The sequence below is a fragment of the Crocodylus siamensis genome, chromosome 4, assembly GCF_052110815.1.
Source record: "Crocodylus siamensis isolate JL-2025a chromosome 4, ASM5211081v1, whole genome shotgun sequence".
NCBI classification, from domain to species: Eukaryota; Metazoa; Chordata; order Crocodylia; family Crocodylidae; genus Crocodylus; species Crocodylus siamensis.
The window spans coordinates 63,007,324-63,033,843 of NC_143398.1; the positions used below are offsets into that span (position 1 = coordinate 63,007,324).

The window sequence follows — 26,520 nt, forward strand, 5'->3', positions numbered from 1 at the left end:
CCCCATACTACCTACTCCCTGACTACTGCCCTGAGCACGTTGAAGTTGGCTTTCTGCCACTGACAGCGTCCACTAACCGGAGGAGTGACGAAAAGACCACCTGGGCCCCTGACTCGCTAAGCTTGGCCCCCAGAGCCCTGTAGTCATCCATGATCTGGTCCAGACTACTCTGGGCCACATCATCGGTTCCCACATGGATGAGGACCATAGGATAGTAGTTGGATAGTAGTAGCACCCCTTCTCTCTGCTGCACTGGATACCACTCCGCTGCTGCACTGTGCCCCCTTCTCCGTTGCTGCCCCATTTTCCCCCTGCTCCATCACTGCACTGCATGAATGAGATTTCTCCCTTTCTCTCATATGGGTGGCCCTGAACTCTCCTTTGGCTCTTTGTGCAGCATTTTACTGCCCCACACCTTGGGGCAGAGGCAGAAAGCTTTAACAAGAGCAGGGGTGGGCAAAATGGCAGGTGAAGCCCGTGGTGGACTCCACTTCCAGCAGCCCCTGAATGCCTCGGTGCAGCCAGTTTCAGTGGGGACCCCTGGAGCAGCGGGGCAGTGACAGCATGGAGCCAAAGTTTCCATGGACACTGGCCTGAGCGGCGCTGGCAGGGAGCTGCACTGGGGCCGGAGCTGGGACCGGCATCTTGCAGCATTGACAGTATTGGCCGGAGCCAGAGCAGGGGCGTGCAGGTAGCAGATTGCAGCTCTGTCTGAGCTCTGGGCCATGCTGTCACTGCTGCAAGATCCTGGTGCTGGCCCTGGCCCTGGAGCAGCTCTGCGCCCAGCAATACACCCTGCTGCTTGGGCCAGTGTCCATGGAAACCCTGGCCTCATGCTTTCACAGGCCTTCTGCTCCTGGGGTTGTCTTAGAAATTGGCTGCAGCGAGGTATGCAGGGGTTGCTGGGAGATAGTCTGCCACGGGCCTGATCCAGTCTGTGGGCTAGACTTTGCCCACCCTGAGCTAGAGTCAAGAGGGGGGAACCTGAAGCAGTGGGGGAGTGGTGGCCAGGCAGGAGCCTCGGAGGCTGCAACTTAACTCCTTGCAGGTTGCATGCAGCCAGTGGGCCATGAGATTTTTTTGGCCCCCAGGGGCTTACAGTCACTGCTGGAGAAGGCACCTTGCTGCAGATGGCAACGTGTATCATTTATAAAATCAATGCTGGCATTCAACTGAAATATGTTAATGACTTCATGTGGGCGTATAAACTTGCAGATATAACTTTTAGCATGTACTAGATATAGCCTCAGGCCTACTAGACCAATTGAAATGTTTCTGGTTACTCTCAATGTCATGAAATTCTATACTGATCCAAATATAACTGGAGCAGGAATGGTGGTCTTTCTAATCTCTCTGTTAGAGTTCTCTTCTGAAAGCATCTACATCTTAGACAGATGCTCTAATGTAGGTCTTGTCAACAAGAGAATAGTATGCCACTTTACAAGAAGCATTTAGAAAATATCTAACTTGACATAATACACTAAAGCCCAGCAGATTTCACAGATACAGTATTTTGATGTGTTTCTTTGTTGGCAGCTATTTTTGTATTGGTGCAGAACTTGTACAAAGATATATGTTCTGGTGAATCAGTTTCTGAAAATCTGAAAAATAGAATAGAGTGAATTGCAGTCGTAACCAAGTACCCTAAGAAAGGCTTGATCACGAAGGAAGTATGTGAGGATATAGACACTGGGAGGTGATACCTCTTCATTTGCTGCGGTAAAAATACTCTTGGCAGTGAGAGAGAATCAGCACTGACAATGAATTGAGGTCAGGTCATTCCATAGATGCCATTATACCAGAACAAATTGATGGAATAGGAGAAGATTAGCAAGCAGGCTCATAGCTGAGATTGTGGACATCGGTGCATATCACCTCCAGTAAAGACTTTGGGACAAAGAAATGTGTTGGCAAGATGGGCACCTCGAATGTTGAACAGTGACTAGAAGAGATTTCATCTCGACAGTCCAAAAGAACTTCTGAGGTTGTTTTAAATTAACCAAGCAAAAATGGTAAGCAGACCTATGCCTGCAGGTATAACATGCGTTTTATCTTAATGCCCTCAATAGAAAATGCAGTGGAAGTGCACACAGTCTTCATCTTGTAAGAAATTCAGGAAGGTGACTTCAGTTGGTAAGGTCCTGGTACAGATTTTTAGGACAGTGAAGGTTAATACTTGACTAACAAGACAGCAGACAGGACTATCAAAATACTGTCCTAGCAAGTGGTAGTGTTTGCAAGAAGCCAAGAACAAGTGGTATGAAAAGTTGAGTTGGGAAATCTTAATCATCATCCTATATGTCAAATGACCATTTTAGCTTTGAATTGCTTTCTGTCAGACTGGACTCCTTCAGACTCTTGTCTATTCTTCAAGTTATAGCAAGACTTGTGTATGATGGTTTTCATTGATGATAGTGAGGTGTTTGCAACAGTTGAACAATTTCTGGATGTGGCAGGCAGGGACTTTTGAAATATAGGTATAGCCAAACTATAGCTGCTCTAGGCCAGGGCTGGCCAAGGTGGCACAAGAAGCCAGTGTGTGTGGCATGCAGCAAATAGGGAGGGGATAGGCAGCACAGAATCAGATAGGGCAGAAAGTAGAAAGCAAAGCAGAAAATTGGGCAGGGAGATAGAAATATCTACTGCAACTAACATGTGATCATTTGATTCATTTAATAAAAAGGAAAAAAAAGAAGAGGGGCAGGGATTAAGCAGTGCTACCTTAATGACTCTGAACATTTTAATGCATATTGTCCTCTTCTAAATACTTCTGCATATATTTTTCTGATATATTGCTACTTCTATCAATCTTGCAGAAGAAGTATGAAATTAAAATTAATAATGGCTTTTATGGATATTCGGGCAATGTTATACCACAATATTCACATTTACAGTTACCATCAAGCTAATTCATGGGATGCTGATTGCTTTCAGTTTCTAACACAACAGAAGTTGTATTAGTATAGCTTCTCACAGAAGCATCTATCTATATCAGAATATAAACTTGCTCAACTTAAATATGATAAGGTAGCTTATAGAGCCATTGCAAGTAGAGTACAACCTTATTATAACAACTCCCACTTTTAGCAGTCTCAACAGCAGGAACAAATATTTTGCATTATTATGATGGAGCAAATTGACAGACCTTTTGTAGCTAACATCCTATTTTAATGAAGTTTTCTCTTCATTCTACCAGGAGGTCTTTATGATGGATTTGTACTGTATTAATACAGAGCTAAAGAACCTCTTATATAACCACCTCTAAAAGCCTATTACCTTACACTGTTTAGTTGAATTCATTGGAGGAGGAGAGTGACCTTAACACTTGTGCGGGGGTGCTAGCAATCCTATGCATTAAACTTTATCAAATCTTTTCAAAGCGTGGGGACCATGCCCCAGAGGCCATGACCAAGCCCTTCTGTTCACAGCGACTCACACCATCTCTCTTCCCATTTATAGTTTTAGAACTACTGTTTTAAATGCCTTTTTTGGGTCATATAATATGGCACATATTTACTGTATTATTAAAATAGGCAAAGGACCTAAATTGTATTCTATACTAACTGCTAAGTGGTGAAAGAGGAACTCAGATTGCTTGGGCTCAGATCTAGTGTGATGAGGTCAGTGTTTCAATGCCAAGCTTTTAGATAGTGGGCTAGGAATAGAATTCACATCCCTGAATTCGGTGCCTAAGTCTCCTATATAATGAATATATAGAGAGAGGCAGGCACCTCAAATATGGATTTATATAGTACCCAGCAAACTGAGTAGAAAGGTGCCATAGCCTTGGCAATAGGAAGTGCAGGAGAAAGGCATGTCTGCAATCCCAGCTTCTTTTGGGCAATTTCTTGGGCAAATACTGTTTTCATTATTACGATGGAGTAAATTGACTGACTATAACAAGCATGCTCTTTTAAAAAACTTTCTCTTGGGGTTGAGTCTGACATGCTTGAGTTAGAGACACAGGTGTCAGACTCATCTGACACCTCAGGCAGATGATGGGTGTGGAGCTGGTCTTTGGAGTCGGTTTGAACCTGCTGACCCATGCGCCCAAGTCAGCTTGCAGGGCTGGTGTGAGGTCCCCTGGCTGGTTCCAGTCTATGGACCAAATCTTTGATACCTCAGCTCTAACATAAAAGGTGGGCACTCTAACCACCTCTCTTTGCGCGAGGCATGTTTTTGAATGAAAGTGAAGCAGTTGCCGTTAACAGCTGAATTCAGTGCTGCTGTTGTGCATTAGGTGCGCTGTGAGCTCACCTATCACATAGGGCAGGGGTGGGCAAAATGTGGGCCAGATGCGGCCCATCAGGCTATTCTGTCTGGCCCGTGGGGCCCCTAAAAAATTGAGAAAATTAATATTTATCTACCCTTGGCTGCCTGTCATGCAGCCCTCTGGCTTGCCAAAACTCAGTAAGCTGCCCACCATCCAAAATAATTTCCTGCCCCGAGATCAGGTCTCCCAGGAAACTTATGCTGAGCGATTGTGAATGAAACCTGGTGAGTGATATGGATAGACTTGGCTAACCCAACATGACAGCAGTGCTGGGTACATACAGTAGATAAATTAAGCTTTCAAGAAACTTAGTTGCCTGTAATGACTAAGGCCACCAGTTAGTCAGGGTTTTTAATCAATTCAGCACTTAAGCAAAGTTTTGGAGCCTAAGTCCAAGTCTTCTGCATCTGGTCCTTAACTAAAGCTTGCCCATTATGCTTTATATAGTTAGTAAGTCTTTTTATTAAAAAATACTTTGAGCATCTTTTTTTATAGTTTATATGTAATACATTTATTTATTCATTATTTCGTTACAGCTTGCCAAGTTTGCAACTAGCAAAATAAATATTAATATGCCTGTCACATCAGAATTATTTAAAAATACTTTATATCTTTTAATTTCTGGGAGGACAAGTACTTTCTTATGTCTGAATATTAGAAGTTGTTTTTGTAAATTTTAGCATGATTGATTTCTGTAGTAAATATGCCATATTTACACAAATTTAAGATGGCTTTGAATTGAAGACAACTCCCAATAATTAGATTCCACATGTGGAAAGTTTTATTAAAATTTTATTTTGTGTAGAGTTTAATTATTGGAGGGGCATCTTAAAGTGCAGCAGTAGTGGGACAGGTGGTAGAGTCGCCAAGTGGCCTAACTCCTTCCCCGGCATCTGTTCCTCCCACACCTTGTCCCCTGCTGTCTGTTTCCCCCTTGTCACTTGTTCCCCATGGCTACATCCTCCTTTGCTTGCTCCCTGACTGCCACTGCCCCACTATTAACTCTTCTTCCCTCCCCCTGTCATTTATGGTACAGCTCTGGCTCTGGCACTAATTTAGGCTGAGACATGGAGCATGTGGCTACTCCAGCCCCTACCCCCATTCTCACTGCCACCTCCACGCAATTGTGTAGCAGCAGTTGACAGTCCCAGCCCTGGGCCTGGCCCCAAGTTCATGTTGGAGTGAGAGCCAAAGGCACAGCGGCTGCTTATTCCCCCGCTTGTACTCAAATCCACGATGAGTACCCATGGAGGGAAAGGGGGTTCATCTTGGATTCAAAATTAAATATGGTACAACTTCTTTGTATTATGTTTGAGTTAATTATATCAAAGACATTGATTTCTTAAATGTAGATATTTTGATCAATTTTGGTTATTTTGACTTTTTTTCAAAATAATTACCAAATATAGTACATCATATGAAAGAAAAAAGCATTGCAATATACAGAATAGTTGTGCTTTTTCTCTGAACAGTAATGTATTTTAATAGGTTCTGAAATATCCCTTGTTTTTATACAAACATTACAGAAGCCAAATTGCCAGTTTGGAAGCATTACATACAAAGTTTCTCACCTCTCAGCAGGATATGGTAGTATATGTGAATATTTTATATGCACAGACAGATTTGATTTTTCTTTTGAGTCTAATTTGGTTTGTCACTTATGGCAGGAAAGAAGAAATCAATTGCCAGCAGACATGAGGTTCAGTTTGGAGGTAATTGAAGTCAGACTGTGACAAATAAATCCTTCATGTTAATTAATAGAAACAACCTGTTGTGACAAGAGACCCCTAATTAGTCTTCCATTTAAAGATGTAACAACACAGATGATTGTCTGAAAAGTGTAGATAATTCAGCAAATGAAGTTGAGATAATTAAAATATTGAGAAATAATTCTCCAGTTTCAACCAAAATGATATATTTGCATATCAATTTGTGGTCATTTGAGCGTGTTACTATATATCAGCTCAGGTACTGTTTTTTTGAAACAAGGTCATTGTATTCAGTGAATCTCGTTTTCATTTCCCAGAGTTTAAGAAATGAATTTAATTCAACAAAGTCTAAGCTTTATTGTTTAATTATCTGTGTTTCCTTACTTGACTTTAATTGGCAAAGCTTACAGAAAACTAAAGGCATATGGTTATAATTTCAGGTGGTCTGAGAAAATAAAATACACATGGTGAACTAAGATTAAACTGATTACAGTGTTTGATTTTAAATTTACACTATCAACATAATTACACAATCTACAAAATCTTACACCATTGTTATAGAAATATTATAAGATTGCTCTTGAAGTGTTGAGGAAAAATACTTCCGTATTTCTGCATAGGGAATGTTATGTTTTGCCGTGTTCATTTTTACTTGAAGAAAAACATTTTAAATATATGAAAATGAGATGGAAAGGTATAGTACCCAAATGCAAATAAGATGCATATTTTCAAATATATATCAAATTGAACATGTCCTTCTATATGTGTTTGTTTGGATATAATTTCTGTTCATCATGTCTTTTAATAATCAAGTCCATGTCGGCTTTTTGACAACAAGAACTGAATTTTGTATGAAGATGTTATTTTTGGTGCAGGCTGGACTGAATACTGTGGCACGTTGCTTTTTTGGTTTCCTGGAAGTAACTATAGAAATCTCAGAGGTTTAGAATTAATTGAAGATGGAAAGTAACAGGATAGTATACTGCAATGTGTCTTATGTCATTTTTGTTTTGATATTCTAGTTAGTAGAAATCTCAGTTTTGGAATGTGCTTGGATGTTTGCATGAGATTTTGTATCTGTCGCATAAATTTAGAAGTTTTAGATGCAAATTTTGGGAGACGATTCGAGCTTTACTATTGTTACTCCATGATATGCTTCTCTCTCTGAAAATATTGAATAGATTCGTTAGGTGGGTTTTACTGTTAAAATATTTACTCAAGAAATTCTTGCTAACATCCCCATTGTTGTTAACATCCCAAGAACAATGTGGTAATGATTGTTTTGTGCTGTTTGAAATCTGTACAGTATCAGTTTTCTTTGCTAGATAAAGCCTTCACAGCCGTAAGGCTCATTTAAAATGCAACTCTTACATTCAGGATCAGAAATCTGCGGTGGGATAGATTCTGTGGCTGTAGATTTATAGAAAGCAGATGGATGTTTCACTGTAGGATTTGTTTTACTTGCTGAAAGCACATCACAATTGCACTGGTTTGTGCAACTATCTAGACATTTTTCATTAAACTTGGATTACTTCTCTTGGGTTTGTGTGTGTGTGTTGTTTTGTTTTTTTCATATAGTGACAGATGGCCAATAGCCTCTGAACTAATTGTTGTCTTTTGTTTACAGGCTGCTGAATCAGGAATAATAAAAGTTAAAACAATATCTGCACGAAACACTGATGTTCTGGCAGGTAATTATTTATTATACCAATCCAAAAGGGCAAATGAGTTTGTCTTGCACAGAAAAAACTTGTAGAAAGATGTTTTGGATAAATACAGTCATTGCTTATGATGGAATATGCTTCGTAGGACATAGAAAAAAATCCAAGAATATTTGGGAGTTTTGTGCAGTACTATCCCTGCTGTTTCTATATTGACATTGCTGAGAGGCTCTACATTTTCTGTGGATCTTCTACAGAACTGTTTAGTGAGCACACAAAAAGCAATAAAAGTATTACCATCTCAGTATTTCCAAATTCTCAGTATGTGTTTTTCCATTGTACTGTAGCATCTGGTCAGTTGTATACTATTCCAGTGATGGGCAGGTGTTGTCTGTGAACTTTTACAATATGATTCTCAGGTGCTTGTCTGTTTAATTGAAGAATCTAGCCTGAAGAAACTAGTTCCCAGCAGGCAATGATTCATCTTAATTTGTATAGTATAGAGGTTTTTCAATTTGAGATACAATATTGCCTTTTGGGACTGTACTTATCTGTGACTGGAACTCTGTATCCACTTACTTTTTTTTTTTTTTTTTTTAACAGTCTGTTTTGCTTTTTGCAGCTTTATTCAACTGCGTGTAAGCTGGTTTCTTGTAGATAGCTATTAAAGCTCTCAGGAACATTTGGAGGCCCCTGTATTAATACATCATTGCTCAGCTCAGCAGTGCAGTGTAACTTCATGAATCCAGCATGCTCGGGACCGAGCACCTGCCGGAAATATGAACTTTTCATGATTTTTTTTTTTTTTTTTTTTTTTAAACCAAGGCACCAGCCAGATCCAGAGTGATTCAGGAGGGGGAAGGGTAGCAGTGGCTGGTCCCAGAACAGCGGCCGCACACAGTGTGGGGTGGTGGATGGCAGCGGCAGCCACCTTGTGCAAACTGGCCCCTCCACTGCTCCGGGACTGGCCGCCGCTACTCCCTGATAGTATAGTTTTAAAAAGTGCTGGATTTTTGATAATTCCATATTTTTGGTATACTGCGCTTATGTAAGGTTCTTGCAAGACATGAGCTGTTTGAAAGATTCAAATAAGATTATGTGAAATGTAAGACTTCTTACATTCCCTTGTTAAATAATTTTGTTTTTAGAAATGTAAAAATACCGTTAAGGAGGCACTTTTTCAAATACTTATTTAAAAAAAAAAAAGAGTAGCTCCGTCCCTCAATATTTTACTTTAAATGCTTCTCTTTTATGTGTTTGCTTTTATTGCTGTCATGAATGCTGACATAAGTGGGAAAACTATGCCAGGTAATGTCAGCTATGCATCAAAATACACAAATAGACAAGGAAGAAAATTTAATTAACCCTTTTGGGAAACTAACAGGGTTCTGTAGCTACACAGACTTCAAGTTGAAACATCTAGCTCATATCTCTGTAAGATGCATTTTTTCATTCCCAGGTGGAGGAATTGTGAAAGCTCATGGCAGTCTGGGTATAGCTGTAGTACAGTTGGAGTGTCATAGCCATGGTGGTCCAGGAAATATGCAAAAAGCAAGGGTATTTTGGTGATATCTTTTTATTATACCAACTGTATAGTTGAAAGTCTTTTTGTCTTTCAAGGAATACTTTCAAAGTGTTTTTCATATTTTATAAGTACTTTTTTATTTGGAATCTTAAACTGAAGTGTATTCAGTGTAATTTGTTTCATTCACCAACAAAGTGCACAGATGTCTATTTTAGTTATAAGAATAGTTGTGAGCTGCAGCTACAATACAAAACTGCTTGGAATTTCCACAGCAAACCCTGGCTGGAATCTGAGGCTGGGGTGGAGGAGGGGCATTAAACCCCTCTTCCCCTGGTTAAATCCTCCTTCCCCTGAGTACAGTTGCCCTGCCTTGCTAAACTTACTGAAGTTGCTGGCTGTGGACTACAAATCCCAGAGGCAGGAAGAGGAAGTGATGAACAACGCTGCAGAGTCCCACTACTGTAATTCTGGGCTGCAAACCCTAGAGACCTCAGGGGCAGCAGGAAGAGGAAGTGAACACACAGTCCATGCTAGCTACGTGCCAGAGAGCTATGCTCTAGCACCCCCCCCAGGTGCAGGCATGTGGCTGCATTTCCTGAATCAAAAGTAAATGTGACCAGTTGTTTCTCAGTTCTATCTCTGTAGTTTAGACTACCCTGCAAAGACTGAATCGATTCAGGCTTGGACTTTTTGACTGTTTGTACTTAGCCTAGTTGAGAAATTGAATGCATTAAGCATTATAAGTGTTAATTTTTTTAAGAGAAATGTTGGTAACCTGTGAAATGTACGTTTATCAAGGCCAGCATCTAAATGTTCTTAGTTTGACGCCAGTGCTTTTGTTTTGGATGAAAACATCTATCCAGTATATGTTAAAAAAATTAATTCCAAAGGCTAATTGATGGGGTTTTTTTAAAGAGAAATGAACGCATTGTGAATTCTGATGTTAATTATCAAAATAGAGATCTTTGTAATTTTAAAAAGATGGTCGATAAAATTCAGATAAGCTAAGGTGCATTTTAACTTCTCAGAAATAGAATTATTGTTTTGGTTTTCTTAGAGCCTCAGCGTTACTGTAACATAAAGTGTTAGGTTTTTACATGGCTTTCAATGTATTTGTGATCTCCCCAGTATTTCCCTCCAGATAGTAACCTTGAGTTTGAACTGTGGCATATAAAAGATAAGTTATTTTTACATGTTTGGCTTTGACACATTTCAAAAAACTGTATTAAACTAATTTAATAAAACATATATTAATGGTGTTTTGATACCATTAATATGTTTTATTAAATTAGTTCTGCTTTAAAAACACTTAGTTTAACCTCTTTTTGTAGATGAAGTAACATTTAGGTCTGTCTGTCTGTCTGTCTACTTTATCTGCAAAAAAAATAAAGTGTTTTTAAAGCAGAACTAATCAATCAATCAAATAGTGTCATAAAGTGCAGCAGACCTTGATGCAACTGAGTTATCTTGCTTTTAAGATTGAAATTAGTGGATCAATATTTGGTATAGCTGGAGTGTTTAACAAGTGTTAGATTGAGCTTTGTAGGTAAAAAATTCTCTTAAATTTTCACGTTGTTTATGGATAACTCTGAAAATCTGGTTGAATAATTTTCATGTTTTATGTCTATTAAAATTGTCCATTTTTCTTTAGCTTTTTCCCCTTGCCTGTTAGTATGTGAACACCTTTTTTTCTCCTTCCATTTCACAATTGTACTGGGAGTCTTTACTTCTGTTTTAATTTATTTATAGTGTTACGTTCCATTAGAATTCAATGACAGCTTGGAAAAAATGTAAACAAAAGCACTTTGGTTCAATTGTCAAAAATTACAATTTTTGAAAACTCATTTTGTTAGGCAATCATCCAGCTTTTTTCCTAGAAGGCTAATAGTTTTATAGTTACAAGCGTGTGTGCCTATGCCTCCTTGAGCAAAGCAGCTTGCTTTTTAGTTTTTTATTTGGTTTTCAGTTTTAAAGTTTTTATACGTTTTTGAAATAGCCACGATAGATGAGTGAGTGACTTGTGTTACTGTAAAAATTCATGAATAACAATGCAATTATTTTGAACAGGCATTCAGCGTTGAAGCTATAATATCCAAATTTAGGCATCTGAGAAACTGTTTACACGTCCCAGTAGTGGCTGTGAAGAAAGTGTCATGCTGTGGGCTAATATTATAATTTCAAAAACCCTTATAACATGTTTTTGTAGCTTTTAACTTCTTGATATCACTTCTAACATCCGTATAATTTTTTTTTCTTATCTGGAATTGGGACAAAAAACTTGCATCAAAAAAACCACTAGTGAACTAGCAAATCAAAAGGTGGTTTAGGTTAATCAGTACCTTCTAACTTTTTTTTTCCTTTGTGCCCCTTTTATTTTTAACTTTAATGTTACTGATATTAACTCCGAATGAAAAATAATTTCAAATGGGGGGAGAGAATTTTCCTTTCTAAAAAACATTGAAATAGGTCGATTTTGTATTTGGTTGGCTTGTTTTTAAAGGAGAGAGATTGAAACTGACTCTTCCACAACTGAATTAATTAAAAAATAATTTTCTAACTGAAGAAATATAGAGATATAAATAAATAAAAATAATTGGCATATCCACAACTCTGAATGATCTTTTATACCTCCCATCATTCAAGGCAACATATCTGTTGATAAATAATATTTAGATTTTTCCCTGCCCACTCTGGTGTGCACTTCTGTGTCTCTGCGGCAACTATTTGCACATGAATATCCAGTAGTATGAGGAGTAAGGAGTGTGTTAATGTGAGACTGTGAAGACTGTGAAGAACTTGGATTTCTTAAGGATAAGTGGCTTACAAGTGGCTTATTATAAGCCATAATAACCTAAAGAACATTTAGGGTTGGGGAAAGGTAATAGAAGCATCAGGCTGAGTAAGACAGAGTTACCCAAGGCATAGGAGAATGGTGGCAGTGGGATGTGAGAGAGGATAGCTAAGGGAAAACAGGACAAAATGTTCTGGTAAGCTAAGTATTAATGAAAGTAGTGACAGCTCTCTTTCTGCACCTAGTTGCTTTTCTTCCATTATTTCTAAGATTGTAGATTCCTTTTGTTTCTGATTAGGATGTGTATAACTATTAGTATTTACAATTTGTATGCTTTTGCCTTTACACTGTTCAAAGTTGTAAATTGTTAAAAATTGACCAGCCTTCTTTTATCTCTATTCAAAAGCATTGAAAGAGAACAGCTCAGAGGTAGTTCAGCCCTTTCTAATGGGTTGTGGAACAAAGGAACCAAAGATCACTCAGCTCTGTCTAGCAGCCATACAGAGACTCATGTCACATGAAGTTGTTTCAGAGGTAAGGTGAAACTGTGGGAAAATATTATCTGGCATTAACATATTTGAAGGATTAAGTGTTTTAACAAAAGATACTTTTTTAAAAAACTTAAAATGCTATCAAGAGTGAACGCATTTTTGTACTTTAGAATGAACATAATCTTGTGGATGATGTTTCTAATTGCAAATAATTTCTGAAGTTAAATCTACCACTTGAGAGCCAAAGGAAAAATGAATGAAATAAAAAATATGATTGGTATATGTTTATAGACTGTATGCAAATAGTTGGAATCCGTAGCTGGTTTACTAAGAGTTATCTAAAAAATACTGTTCCCAACCTTCTGTTGTCTTAGTCTCTGATCACTGCGTACCCAGGGAGATTCCTTATACATAATAAAAATAGTAGTTTAACAAGTTTGTCTAGTGTAGTTCTGATGCTGGAAAGGTCAGGGTAAATACTCAGTTATCAGCAAGAGTCATGCGTTAAGTTTCATGCACAGTCTGGATTATGCCTGCTGATATCTGTGCAGTTTGTTTTCTAATAAAGATAAAATTGCATACTATTTCTCATACATCATAACATGCAACTATTTCTGCAGCTAGTAACTGTGAATATAATGTTTTGCAGTACTGCTTAATGGTGTGTGTCATAGTTTTTGAAAGTAGCACTCTGGTATATTAAAAAATATTTATTAAGCTGTATTTATCCAACAGAATTATAGTGTATTTTTTTCCAGCAATTTTTATAGTTTTTAACTTAAGTGTTTTAAGTAAAGTATTTTGGAGTTAATTGCCTCGTCTCCTGTGATATTGGGAGCCAACCTTTTTTGGCAGATACGCTACAAATTATCCCTGCTCTTTGGGTGCTACTCTGATCCTTTTACTCTGCCTGATCTGCTGCTCTGCTTTTTGTTCTCTGCTCTGTGCTCCCTGCTTCATTTCCAGTTCTGCCTTCTGCCCTCTCTCTGATGCATCTCATGCCACACATGGAGGCTGCCTGCCTGTGGCACTTGTGCTGCAGATTGGCCACTCCTGTTCTATGAAAACTTGAGCTTCCAGTTGTAAAATAACTCTATGTTGATAAGATGTTTAAAAAATGTGTTTTAAAAAAACCTACGTATATAAAAGTCTCCAAACAATATCTAGGACATCGAAATTAGTGTTTCATATTTTATTTGTCCTTTTAAGATTGTAGGAAAAACTGAGTTCAGTTCAATATATGTGTGAGTGTTTTTTATATGGATATGCAAGCATGGTACTGGGTGTCAAGTTTTTATGTACTTTAATTGAACGTATACGCGTCTATCTTTATAGGCTGCAGCTGGGAATATTATTAATATGCTTTGGCAGCTGATGGAAAATAGTCTCGAAGAACTCAAATTACTTCAGACAGTTCTTGTGCTTCTAACAACAAATACCGTTGTGCATGATGAAGCACTGTCCAAGGTAGGAATTTGATGTAAACTACAATAATTAGGATATAATTATTAATTTTAAAGTAAATCCACTGAAGGAATATGCTTATTTAAAAGTTGCAGTTTAGGCACCAATTCTGTAAGTGCTCATATATGTGTAAAGTTATATTTGGAAGCATAAGGTACAGTGGATATCCATAAATGTGTTTGATAGAGGTGCACCACCAATACATCAGTCTGGTACCAGATTGGCATCAATATAAAGAAAATTGACTGTATTGGAAATTGGCCTGATGCGGCTGATAATTTCCTTGTGCATTCATGCAGCTGCAGCCCGGCATGTAGGCATGGCTTGTCTAGGGTGAGGTGGGGGGGTGGTGGCTCCTGCCACTGCACACACCCCAGGAGGGTATCCCCTAAATATGCATGGGGCGGGCTGGCGCTGCGTCATGCTCTTCCTGGTGGGGGTGGACCAGGCTGCACTCGGGGTTGTGGGGGGAGGGGTACGGTAAATTTTGGGATGGGTGCAGCCCTCCCCATAGCCCCTTCCCAGCGCTGCTGCCTGCCCTGAGTGCAGCCCAGCCTAGTCCCTACCGGAAAGAGCCTGCCACAGCCCTGGCTGCAGCTGCAGCCCACCCTGCCTTGCCCAGATTCAGGGACACACCCCTTCCCCCCCCCATTCCCTCCCAGGGTATGTGCAGCAGCGGGAGCCGCCAGCTTTTCCCCATGCCCCTGGATGAGCCGTTCATGGCTCCATCCTGCACCCTGCTCTGCCCCAGCTGGGCAGTCCCAGTGCTACTCTCTCCCTCACCACAGTGGCTTCAGTCTGCCTTCCCCTTTCCCCTCCACCACAACAGACTGGCCAGCTGGACACTGATTTTCAAGCCACTGGGCTGTGCATCAGAAATTGGATTGGTATTGGCTGATATACCTCCTTTAAAATTGGCTGTTGGTATCGGCCCCGGAAATCTCTATCAGTGCACCCCTAGTGTTTGGCCATATATGTTTATAAAATATCAGTTCAGACTTGTGCACAGATTCATTGTAATATTTATAAAGTGGGAACGTTTTAGACATCTGTAACATTGATGTATAGAATGCACTTTTTCATTTAAATATTCAAAGAAAATAATAAAGATGATTTTATTTTTTTCATTCAGAAGTCGCAACTTTTAAGTCCTGAGTTTTTCAGATAAGTAGAGTATAAAAATGGATGCTGTGTCATCACAAACCATATTTCATTTAAATAACTTGAAGTACTTTATTAAGGAAGAATGTAATTGTATCCCCTTTTAATTAATGGGAAAAATTGAGTTGTTTGTGATGAAATATTTGGCCATTGTCCATCTGATTATAACTTGAAGGAATAATCAATTCCCAGCTGCCTCTTGCTGTGATGTTTCCATTACTCTTAATGTCACGTCCATTATTGAGAAATATTAGAAAATGAAATCTGTTTATAGGGGTTAAAAAAGTCTCACTTTTTCCAGTGTTGCCCATTAAAATAAAGTCTATAATAAGGAAATATCAAGAACTTTAAACAATCTTGTTGATATCTGATGACCTATAAGCTATAGGATAAGAAAAAAGATTTTTACAACACAGTATTTTAAACGGTTGAAAGAGGATTTGTCTTTGTACCTGAAGATATGACCTATTACTAATTTGTCATCTTTGGTAGTCATTTTAAGGTGTCTCAGTGAAGCTGGCAAAATATTGAAGGTGTCCCCAGTGAAGCAGGGATTTACACATTTGGATTTGTAGGATTTTAATATAGAATGTGTGCTAATGAAATACTCCAATATGCTATTTTGACCAATTTAGTACACGTCCTTTCTAAAGACAATATCTGCAGATTACGGTTGCATGTGTAGTAATGTGTTAACTAAAACATGACCTTGTATAGCAAAGATCTGAGTTAAGCCTCTTCATTTGAATCACTTTGATTGTAATAGAAAATGACAGACAAGGGCATTAAATGCATCTTTTGTTGATATTTTTTATCTTCACTATAAGGTCTTATCAATTGAAATGATGGTAGTTTCCTTTTTAAATTAAAATGTTAAATAGATCTAGTAGTTCTTCTTGAGGCCTAATGCTTAAGAACTTTTCTCTTTCACAGGCCATGTCTTAGAAGAAATATGCTTTATTTTGGTCTGCATTCAAATAAATAGTGCCTATCCTAGGCATTCTAGACATCTTTGCCACAACATTTAACATCACACAAATCCATAGCATGTGGTAGCGTTCAAAGCCTCAAAGTATGGAACTCGCAAAACCAGAAGTTCCTGCTTTATTGGTAGTATTTTGCCTTTGGGGTCTGAATGTCATATACCAAAATGTTGGTACGTGTGTATGAGATGGTTGTTGAAATTAATTTTAGTGGCCTTTACACTCCTTTTTCTAAGAGCTTGTCATTTATAGCCCAGTCAGAAAAGCTAGTTTATAAAGAAACTACTGAAGAGACTTGGCTTCCCTGCAAAAATATTTTATTTACTCATAGTATTGACAATTACTAATGATTTCTTACGCAATGGTACTTAAAAACACTTCTAAACCTTAAAGGAAAGTAAATATTTGACCATATAAAATTACTGCTTGATGATAAAATTGTCTTTGCTTTCTCTCTGCAAATGTTCATGAAATAACTAATGTTTATCTAAATAATGTTTTATGGGATTAAATAATAAGATTATTTACTTAAAGTTTATTTATAGAATATTTTTCTAATAAAATGCTGATCACCAAATTTGTTGCAAGAAGTGGGTTCAGTTAAAAGTGTTTACCTAGAAAATAACTGAGGTGAGGTTTTTTAAGGTTTCTTTTTGCTTTGTTTTTTGTTTTGCTTCATTTCTTGAATGATTTGGAAACATGAAATTGATGAAGTATTCTGCTGTTTTTAATTCTTTCTCTGCAGCTGGACTTCAGTAATTGTTTTCTTTTAGGTTCTTGTTCTTCTGTTTTTTCCTTCTCTTCTATAAAAAGGAAATCCCTCACTATATAAGACTTTTTAATAGAGTAGTTTAAAAACAAACATGTTTCCATGATCAGTAACTTAGTGTTCTAAATGTATTAAATGACACTCATGTATCTGTATATCTTTTCTTGGCAAAATACAGTAAGAAATGTGGAACCTATGGTGCATTTCCACTCTGAAATTGCAGCCCATATGCCAATGAGGCTTTATTAGTTGTGCTACTAGGCACCCTCCTGATACCTATTTCCTAAATAGTTCTTGTGTTGTTGGCAGGACTGCCTTTTGAGTCAGGCCTGTAATAACAGTCTAGCAAAATTTAAAGGTAGACCATGTTAGATGCCATCTTTCATTTGAAGCAGGATGATAGAAGTTCTGACCCAGCTATACCTCAAATTCTATGGTATTTTTTGCAAGAGCAGTTTAGTTCATTTAATTGAAGAATTCTGTGCATCAGAATTTCCCTTTAGAGCTTAGATTTTATAGGTGGCTTGTTTGGTTTTTTTTTTCCCCTTTCACTTCTCATTTTAAACAAGGCTTTGAAATGTGTTCTGAAATGGTTGTCATAGTCTTGAGCTCTAAAGTTGAAGCATAGGTTAAAAAATACTAGGTTTGGTTTAGGGAACAATTTGGGAATCCTTCTCAGATGTTGATTCAGATAAATAGACTTCTCTCTCTTCTCATACACCCTGAATTTCTTGAAAGGCGGTCATTAAAGAGATATGGATTATCTAACAATCACGCTTCTTTGTAATATATGTATCCATTATTTTTATGTAGAGTACCTAAGCTTTAGTTGGTAGATGTTGCACTTATGCACTTAACTACAATTGTCAGACAGGTTAAGGCATTGGGTTCTTCTTTTTTCTGGATTGCTTTCTTCTCTTCTTCCTTGGAAATTTAGTTTATAGTTTTTATTACGATCACCCAGATGCACTCAACTAGAAACAAGACAGTTTTATCCAGGACCACTAATGGCTGTTGCATGTGGAAGTTTAATATCATAAAGCAATAGAAAATTGTTCTGCTCTTTATGCCTTTTTTTACACAGAGCTAGTAAGGAGATTGAGAGCCTCGTAGTGTGCACTTTATTGGTAGGGACCTACCAAATTCATGATGGGAGTGGGGTGCACTGTGACTCATTTAACCTTACAGGATCCTCTGCACTCCCTTCTTTCCCCCTGGCTGATTGGTGGAGAGGCCCTGCTTGTGGCTTGCTCCTCGTCAGTGGGGAGGTGAAAACTGTGATTTTAAATATGGTGATGTTTTTGCCTCCCACCACTGGCTGGCTGAGGGGCTCTGGATGGCCCTGCTGTTTGCTGCTGACTGGCGGGGAGGCAAAAACGCCACCGTATTTAAAACTGCGATTTTAGTTTCCCTGCTGATCAGGAGGGAGTGGTGGGGCCCTCTGTTAATCAGCAGTGTGGGGGGAGCGGGCAGCAAGGGGTGAGGTGTGTGCAGAATTAAAGGAGCTGCTGTGCACTCTACTTCTGCTGTAAATTTAGTAGGTATTGCTTGGGCTTGGCTATTCAGATTCTTAATATTGATGACACATTCTGAGCTGTGTTTTTTTTAAAGTTGATTTACTATTATTTTGGCTCTTTCTCCAAGTTGGGAAAGAACAGACAGGAACTGTAGTCTTTACCTAACTAGTTAGAGGAGCAGTATTTTTAAACAGACTTGTTTGTGTCCTCTAGTTTCAGTTCCCCTTTCTGTTTCTATGGATCTTTCACACAGCAAAAGTGGGAAAAGACATTTTGCAAATAGGAAAAAGTCATTGTAATTCCTCAAAAACTGGCATGGTGACAGGCAAATGTAGGGTCTGAAACTGTTTTCAGCTCTTTAAATTGATTACATATGATGTGGACAGTATCTGTTTCATTCTATGCTATAATTGTTTTTTATTGCCAATTCCTTTTTTGAAGATTTTTTTCTACTCATCTTTTGAATTGCTTGTTCTTTTAATTTCACAGTTTAAGAGGTTATATTTAACTTCATTTCTGTTGGTTCCAGTTAGGCTGTGTGTAACTTCTTGTACTGGGGGTAGCTTTAATATAATGCATATAAATTTTAGGTATTTTCTCATTCTGAAGGAATCCAGTAAATTTCTAGCTGTACTGCTTTTAGATTGGGGGGGGGAACTCCCAAAATTTGCATATAGCTAAAATTTTAATCTAGAGGACTTCCAGCAGATGCAGTTAGTTATGTGAATAGATGTAGCAGTATGCATTGTTTCATCTCTACTAATAGATTAAACAATTCCTGTAAGATATTTGTATCCGTTATTTAGTTTCCTACAGAAAATTGTACTTGGCTGCTTCTGTCAAGTTAACTACTTATATGAAGATTTAAAGGAACCCCATGATGGTGCAGACGGTGTTAGCTAGCTTGCCCCAGGTAGTGAACATGAACAAATGTTTTGCTAGTATTAGGAGGTCATTTAAAATATAAAATCTTTCATGCTTTCATTTATCTAGAAACCATTGACGGATACTAGCTACATGGGTCATCAGAATAGTTCAAATATTCAACTATTTATGTACATAAAAATGAAAAATATTATGTTCCATCCTTTAGGTATATAATATCATCAGAGTTACAGTATTTCAGAGACCTCTTCAGCACTCTTTTACTACTTTATTTTTTTCCAGAGAGATATTTAAAAAGTGAGATGCTGTGTTGAGAGGTAAAGGAACCAGTGCTGAAAGGGACAATAGATTCATTCTACTCCTCAGGTAGAGTTTTATTCCTGGTACTTCACACCTTAATCCATCCTTTACAGAAAAGCAAATCTGGTAGGCTTTAAGCAAATCCAGAGCTTCACAAGTTGTATCCATCTCCACATTAAGTTAGTGGACTTTTTCTTTTTTTATTAACAGAGTAGAATAATCATTTGTTGTTTTCAGTATAAGGATGCTGAAATTTTGGCATGAATCTATATTACTCCTGTGCCAATCAAATGTATTGCAGCTCAGCAGTAGTTATACTATGAGAGGGTCACTGCTGCTTGAGCTAAAATATGCCCCTAGCATTTTTAAAGTAGATGAGCATGATAGTTTTGCTTGATATTGAATGCAACAGCATGGTAGTTCCTGTGGGAATACATTGCATTCAATAACTCTCCTAATTGTAACAGAGTTTCAGAGCCAGCCTCTTGGGAAATTTACAAAATAAGTCTTTTTGTAAGATGTCTTGTGTTTGCCACACATACCATCAGCATTTCTAGAATTATATCATTATTTTATTCTTTTCTATTGGTTTGGTGGTAGTTTGCATTCTCTTTGCTTGCCATATCCCTGTCACTTTGTTTCTTGAAAAGTGTGAATCAGGCTTAGAGTTGCAATATAAACTCTAATCCGTATAGATTAAAAAACCCTCACACGTGGTAAAGGTAGTCTTCTGCATGGAAGCATTATTAGAAGGAAAAATGAAAATATTAGGAGAGATGCTTTGTTCCTATGTCCTGACTCCAGTATTAGAATCTATTCTTTCTTTAATTTGCCATGTGTAATTTTTAACTGGAAAAATATGTATTCGGTAATTACTTTGTTTATCTTTTTATTGTAATATACTTTCCAGTCTTTCAACTTTTTCAGACTAATATGTCTGGCTGAAATTTCATTTTTGGTTCTTGCTTGAAAGTGCTTTTTAAAAATCTCTGAACAGACATGGTGCAGCCATTCTGAAGCAAAAGAAAATGTGGGGAGATGTAGGCACTTTTCTATTGGCATCCAGCTCAGTATGACTTTAAATGTTTTATTGTTATAGTTAGGAAAAAAGAAAATAAACCTACTGTTCAGGTGATTGAGATTTGAAAGGTGCAATTTAGGTTAAAAATATTCCTCACTGAAGAGTTATAGAAGGCCTGCTATAGAGGAAGCTGGTATTGATTTGACTAAGTTTTATAAGCCTCTGAAAACTGCATACCAGGCATGTGCATACCCACAGTTAGGTGGAATGCATCTGTGCACTTCTCAAGAGTGCTTATTTCACATATATGAGACCCAAAGTCTGTTGCCTTATTTTTCACCCATTTTTCTTACTCATAAATGTCCTATGAGCCTTGCCTCATGCCTACAGGGCTGGGAATGAAGAGAGCCAGAGTTCTATTTTTCTATATGCTTGGCTCTTTATGATTTCACTGTTTTTACATTATTTTGAATACAACATTAATAGGGCTATAGCTGAAGTATGAATGCTGTAGTTTTGGTGTAGCAGTAGTTGCAATAAAATTTTGATGGCTTTTTTGTGAAGAAATATGAGAGGGTTTTATGAGGGTACCTCATTGAGAGTTTTTTGAATATCATGTGTAATGATGCACCAGTAGCTGATTTTGATGTCTTTTGGCTTTCATAGATGGACACTTTAAAAAAAAAAGAAATAAAATGGGGTTGTGATGCCTAAGGTTTACACTATAAATATGTATATGTATCAAAGTTGAATAAGGTTAGCTACTATTGTAGCTGATATAGTTTGTATAGATCAGGGTGTGCAATTATTTGGGCCTGAGGGCCACTTAAGGAGCTTTGGTGAGCTATTGCAGGCTGGGTCAGCACTCCCCACTGTCTCACAACAGCTCACCACAACTCCCTGAGTGGCTTTGCCCCGGGGCTGGGTGGGTCTGATGGACCCACTGGGGGACAGATGAAATCCTTGGTGGGCCGGATGTGGCCTGCAAACCATATTTTGCCCACTAGGGCTCTAGGGGTGCACCAATAAACCATTTTTTGGCCGATACCGATGGCTGATTATTAACCAGCCATATTAGCTTGTATTGATCTAATAGCCAATATGCAGTGCAGCAGCTTGGAGAGCAGTGTTCAGCTGGTAATTCTGTGGGGGGGGGCAAAGGGGTGTGCGGATTGAAGTCCCTATGGAGAGGGAGGGAGTGGGGCTGGGACAGAGCCAGGCACTGCCCAGCCCAGCTGGGATGCGGTGCAGGACGAAGCCACAGGTAGCTCATCCGTGGGGGGAGGCAGAATCATTTGTGAGGGGATAAAAGGGGGGCAGCTCTGCTGCTGCGCACACCCCAAAGGGAGGTATGGGGGGAGCATGTCCCCACAGATTTCTGCACATGGTGATAACGGGCTGCAGGTTGGGGGCCAGGAGCTGTGCCAGCCACTTCCCAGCAGCAGTGCTGGGCCAGGGCTGTGCTTAGGGCAGGAAGGGGCAGCGGGGTGGGTGACAGTGGCGCTGGCAGAGGTGGCTACAGTGAATTCTGGGGTGGCTGTAGGCCACTCTGTAGCCACCCCTCCCAGCACTGCTGCTAACTGCCTTGCATTACCCCTTCCCAGCCCCCCTGCTAGGAAGAGACTGATGCAGCCTTCTCTTGCCGCATGCACAAACCCTGGGGGTGCACGCAGCAGTGAGGAGTAATCCACCCCCTCCATAGCTCTGTCTTGTGCCCTGCCCTGCCATCTGGGCAATGTCTGTCCCTGTCCCTGTCCCTGCCCTACTCCCTCCCTCATTGTAGGGACTTTGATCTGCCCCTTGTCTCCTCCCCCCCACCCCAGACTTGCTGGCCAGACACTGCTCTCCAAGCTGCCAGGCTGCATTCCTGGCTGCATGCATACCTCATCTGTGTGAATGCACATGGCATTTATCAGTGACATCATCAGCTACATTGGCCAAAAAGCTGATTGCTGATTAATGTCAATTTTCCTTTTATCGGTGCTGATATCATATGGCCTGATATATCGGAGTACCTCTATTCCCCGCCCCGGTACACAGCATTCTTATTTGATTCATGCAAATCCTCCTTTTTCTTGATACCTTGAATATGCATAGGTGGGATAATTTTCTATTATTGAGATTCGGATAGCTTTGTTTGGATTGTTGAGTCACAAATTAGTTCTTTAAAAAAAAAAGTAGTGTTTTTTCCCACAAATTTGTCAAAACTATATTAAAGTAGAACTATTGGATTACAGGACAAACTTAAATTACAGAATTACATTACTTGTGTAAAATTATATGTAAATAAAGGTAAAAACTTTATGCTTGAAATGCTGAAAACTTACATTATGAAATGTCAGAAACTAAGTGATCCCTGCAATTTTAATGTGTCCCCTTTGTGCCATGTGTATTATGCTGTAATCTTTAATTATATGATTACACATTCTCTTCCACAGGACCTTGGGGTGCAAGTAGTTGGAGCTTATTTGTTAGCAGTACTCTCTGGCTTTCTCTGGCTTTCTCTGGAAGGGAGACTATAGATGCTTCCTCAGTGTCTCAAGATGGGCACTGAAAATTAGTGTTTGACAGTTTTGGCATTAATGTCTAGTATGTGTAAGTCCTTTGACATGATTTGTATGATAAGAATAATACCACCCTTTCCGTCTTTGGTTTTCTTTGTATGTTTGTGAAGCAGTCAGCTACTACTGTATCTAATGTCAAAGAAAAGTCCTTTTAGAAGTAAAGAATTCTAATTTCCTGTTAGCACAGTTTGTGGCATGCAGTAAGTGTCCCATAAAGTCATCTATTAAATGCTGTGTGTTAAAAGAAATCCTGAATAGCCACCATTTTTGACCATCCGTTATTCCACAGACAGCATAAGTTTTGGGCCTGTAAAAAAATAACATATGACTAGCATAATGCAGTATACACATAGGAGACAAATTAAATTTGTGGGGATAGACCCTCATTTTGATTTTCTTATTTTTGACTATGCAACATTGCAGTTTTAAGGTGTCTGAATATAGATTTTTTTTAAATGCAGCATCTAGAGTTGGGGGAAAAAAACCCTAAAAATAATTTCCATCATGTAGTCATGTATTTAATCATTGCACAGGTTACCAAAATTTGCATTTCCCAACTTTTCTGATTTTAATTATACAGCTGTAATGTCTTAACCTGAATGTTTATATCGTTACAATATACATTGTTTCATGTAGTTATTATGTATGAATTGCTTGTAAGATTATTATAGTTGTCATGGACACATCTTAGTCTCAGTTAAATTTGTGCTCTTTCCAATTCACATAGGGTCATAGGAGCTATGCATATAGTTGGGGGTGTTTTTGTTTTTTTTTTTTCCACTGAACAATCTTTTTTCATCACACTTTAGCTTCTCAAACTTAAAAAGATTAAACAAAAACATCATCTTTAGGTAACTTTTGATAAAACATTAGTAACTTTTACGTTCATTTTTATTATTGTTAGCTAAATGATATATACATTGTTATTAACTGGAAACTTTATTGCAGGCAATTGTCCTTTGTTTTCGACTGCACTTCACAAAAGATAACATCACAAATAACACAGCTGCAGCTACAGTGCGACAAGTAGTTACTGTTGTTTTTGAAAGAGTGGTTGCTGAAGATGAACGATACAAAGGTGGATATATGTTCCGTTTTTGTGTTGTGTACATTAGATCTGTTTCTGTTAGATTTATATGTATATATTTTTAAAGTGTCTGTCTTAACTATGTAAAATTACCAAAAAACACAGATCTTATAAATGCCACAAAAATCACAATAGTTATTCATTGTTGGAAAGGATTACCTTTTTGTCCTTAGATTTGTAAAGAATATAGTATAATAAATTGCTGATTGCAATTGGATGATGAACTCCTCCTCATCCCTTGCTCCCAGTCAGTCCCTTTTTATACTCAATAAACAAGCTAGTATGGTATGAAGTAGTTTCAAAAGGTGGCATTGATTTTTTGCCCCGCAAGCGCGCTCCTCCCATTGTAGAGCTGTGGAAGATTAGCCTTGAAGGTAGGCGTTGCAGAGAGGTTTTGGGGTAGGTTTAAGAATGGGACAGCCATGTTAGAGCCTGAACATAGCCTGCATTGCTGTGGAGAACCTGGGCACTGTGACCCATAGGCAGTTGGGGACAAGCTGTCATAAATGATGTATGCAGATATGTCCATTTATGTTCAGTGCTGCATAGCAGCCCAGAATTGAATCAAATTAAAACTGACTGAGAGCTGCCACAGTTATTCATGCTGTAGGTTCTGTGCTATGTCTTTTAGATATGCAGCATATAATTTTTTAAAACTTTTCTTTATGATTTTATTTTGGTAATGTCTGTTTGAGTGAAGTTGGACTAATATTATGTGAAAAGAATATGTATTTTAAGAATACTCTTTACTAGAGATTACTGATATTAAGTCTGACTTTTATTGTTGTAATTTGAGGTTCTTCTATCAGTGGGATAGTTCCCTCAAGTTTGTGCAGGAATTTGTCTTCATAGGGAATGCAAATTTGCCTACTGATTTATTTTTTTTGCTCTCATACTACATTGCTTTTTCTTTAATACAGATGTTATTGAACAGCCAGTGACAGTTCAAGGAAACAGTAACAGAAGATCTGTCAGTACCCTGAAACCATGTGCTAAAGATGCTTATATGCTTTTTCAGGTACATTGTACCCATCTTATGTGAATACTGGTTAAGTGCATCATTTGCTTAATTGCACAACTGAATGTCACTCCCAAATTATTGTCTATTGCTTATGCTGTAACAAACTCTGGTTATTGACATACCAGTTAAATAAATAACCGCTTAAAGGCATAACATCTTTTAGCCACAATATCTACTTTGTAACCTAATTATACTCAGAACTACTGGAAAGTAATGTTATCTGTTTATTTTGTAAGTAATTGTACTCCCTTTAACTGTTTTATAGAGAACTAAAGGGAAGCTGCTGTCAAAGGTTGCTCTTCAGTGAGGGAGCTAGTCAGTTTTGTGGTTGCTGTCTTTCATCAAGGCTATTATTAGAAATGCCAGAACTGACTATTAGGGTTAAGTACAGACATTAAAAAAGTCAGCAAGTAAATAGACATTCACATTTGAAACTGGAAAGGTAGCCAGACCCCTGCAGTGACCCATACCAGTAACTGGGGAGCGATAGAGCATACCTCCCAGCCTGGTCATCACTGCTGAAGGCACTGGAATGCAGACAACGCAGCCCAGGGCTGCAAAGCATCCTGGGATGCTGCGGGACTGTAAGTTAACTCGAACTGGGAGGGGGTTTGGGACAGAAGTTAAACCAGTTTGACCTAAATCAGTTAAGCATGATACTATATCCAGTCAGGTGTATCTTAAACCAGTTTTGGCCATTTGAAAGTGATTAAGTGCACCGAACTCCTGTTTTGTTTACAGGTTTAAACTGGTTTTTGATTGCTTTTAAACCAGTTTATGTGTAACTTCTGTCCCTAGCTTAGAAGTCTCTGGAAACTGAGGAGCCTAATAAGTTTTTTGGGATCCTAAAACTACAGCACTAACAGTGCTATAAACAGTGCATCTTAGATGCATAAGGCTGCCATGTTTAGGGCTTCTGATTAGGGTCACCATAAGGAAATCTGGGACACTGCCATCCTCCTCCTGCCTACCCCTCAACCTCCCAGTCAGCAGCACTGTTGGTAGGCAGTGGCAGAGGCTGGTGGGCATGGATGTGGGCATAGTCTGGTGGGGAGGCAGAGCTGCCTGGCGCACCATGCCGCTCCTGCCATATTCCGCCCCATGCCCCTGTGACCCTGGCACTCCTGTTTTAATTTCTGCCAGCTGACTGGGACTGGCCTTTGAAATATGGGACTGTCCTGGCCAAACTGGGACATATGCTAACCCTACTTCTAATTGTTTTAGGACTGCTTATTAGAATCCTTGAAAATGAGTGGAGATTGTCAGTTTTGAGGCTTTTAATACCACAGTGCTGGGCA

General features: G+C 38.6%; 1 protein-coding gene across 1 annotated transcript in view; it reads left to right on the top strand.

The window, feature by feature from the left end:
* Positions 1-26,463, top strand: part of LOC149865776 (protein MON2 homolog) — a 39,499-nt gene extending 13,036 nt beyond the window's left edge. The window contains exons 2-6 of the mRNA XM_090042427.1: positions 7,610-7,673; positions 12,366-12,493; positions 13,786-13,917; positions 24,063-24,192; positions 25,122-26,463. Coding sequence (XP_089898553.1) covers positions 7,610-7,673; positions 12,366-12,493; positions 13,786-13,917; positions 24,063-24,192; positions 25,122-25,243 — 576 coding nt within the window. The 3' untranslated portion in view covers positions 25,244-26,463. The remainder of the gene's footprint in view (positions 1-7,609; positions 7,674-12,365; positions 12,494-13,785; positions 13,918-24,062; positions 24,193-25,121) is intronic.
* Positions 26,464-26,520: the final 57 nt, after the last annotated feature.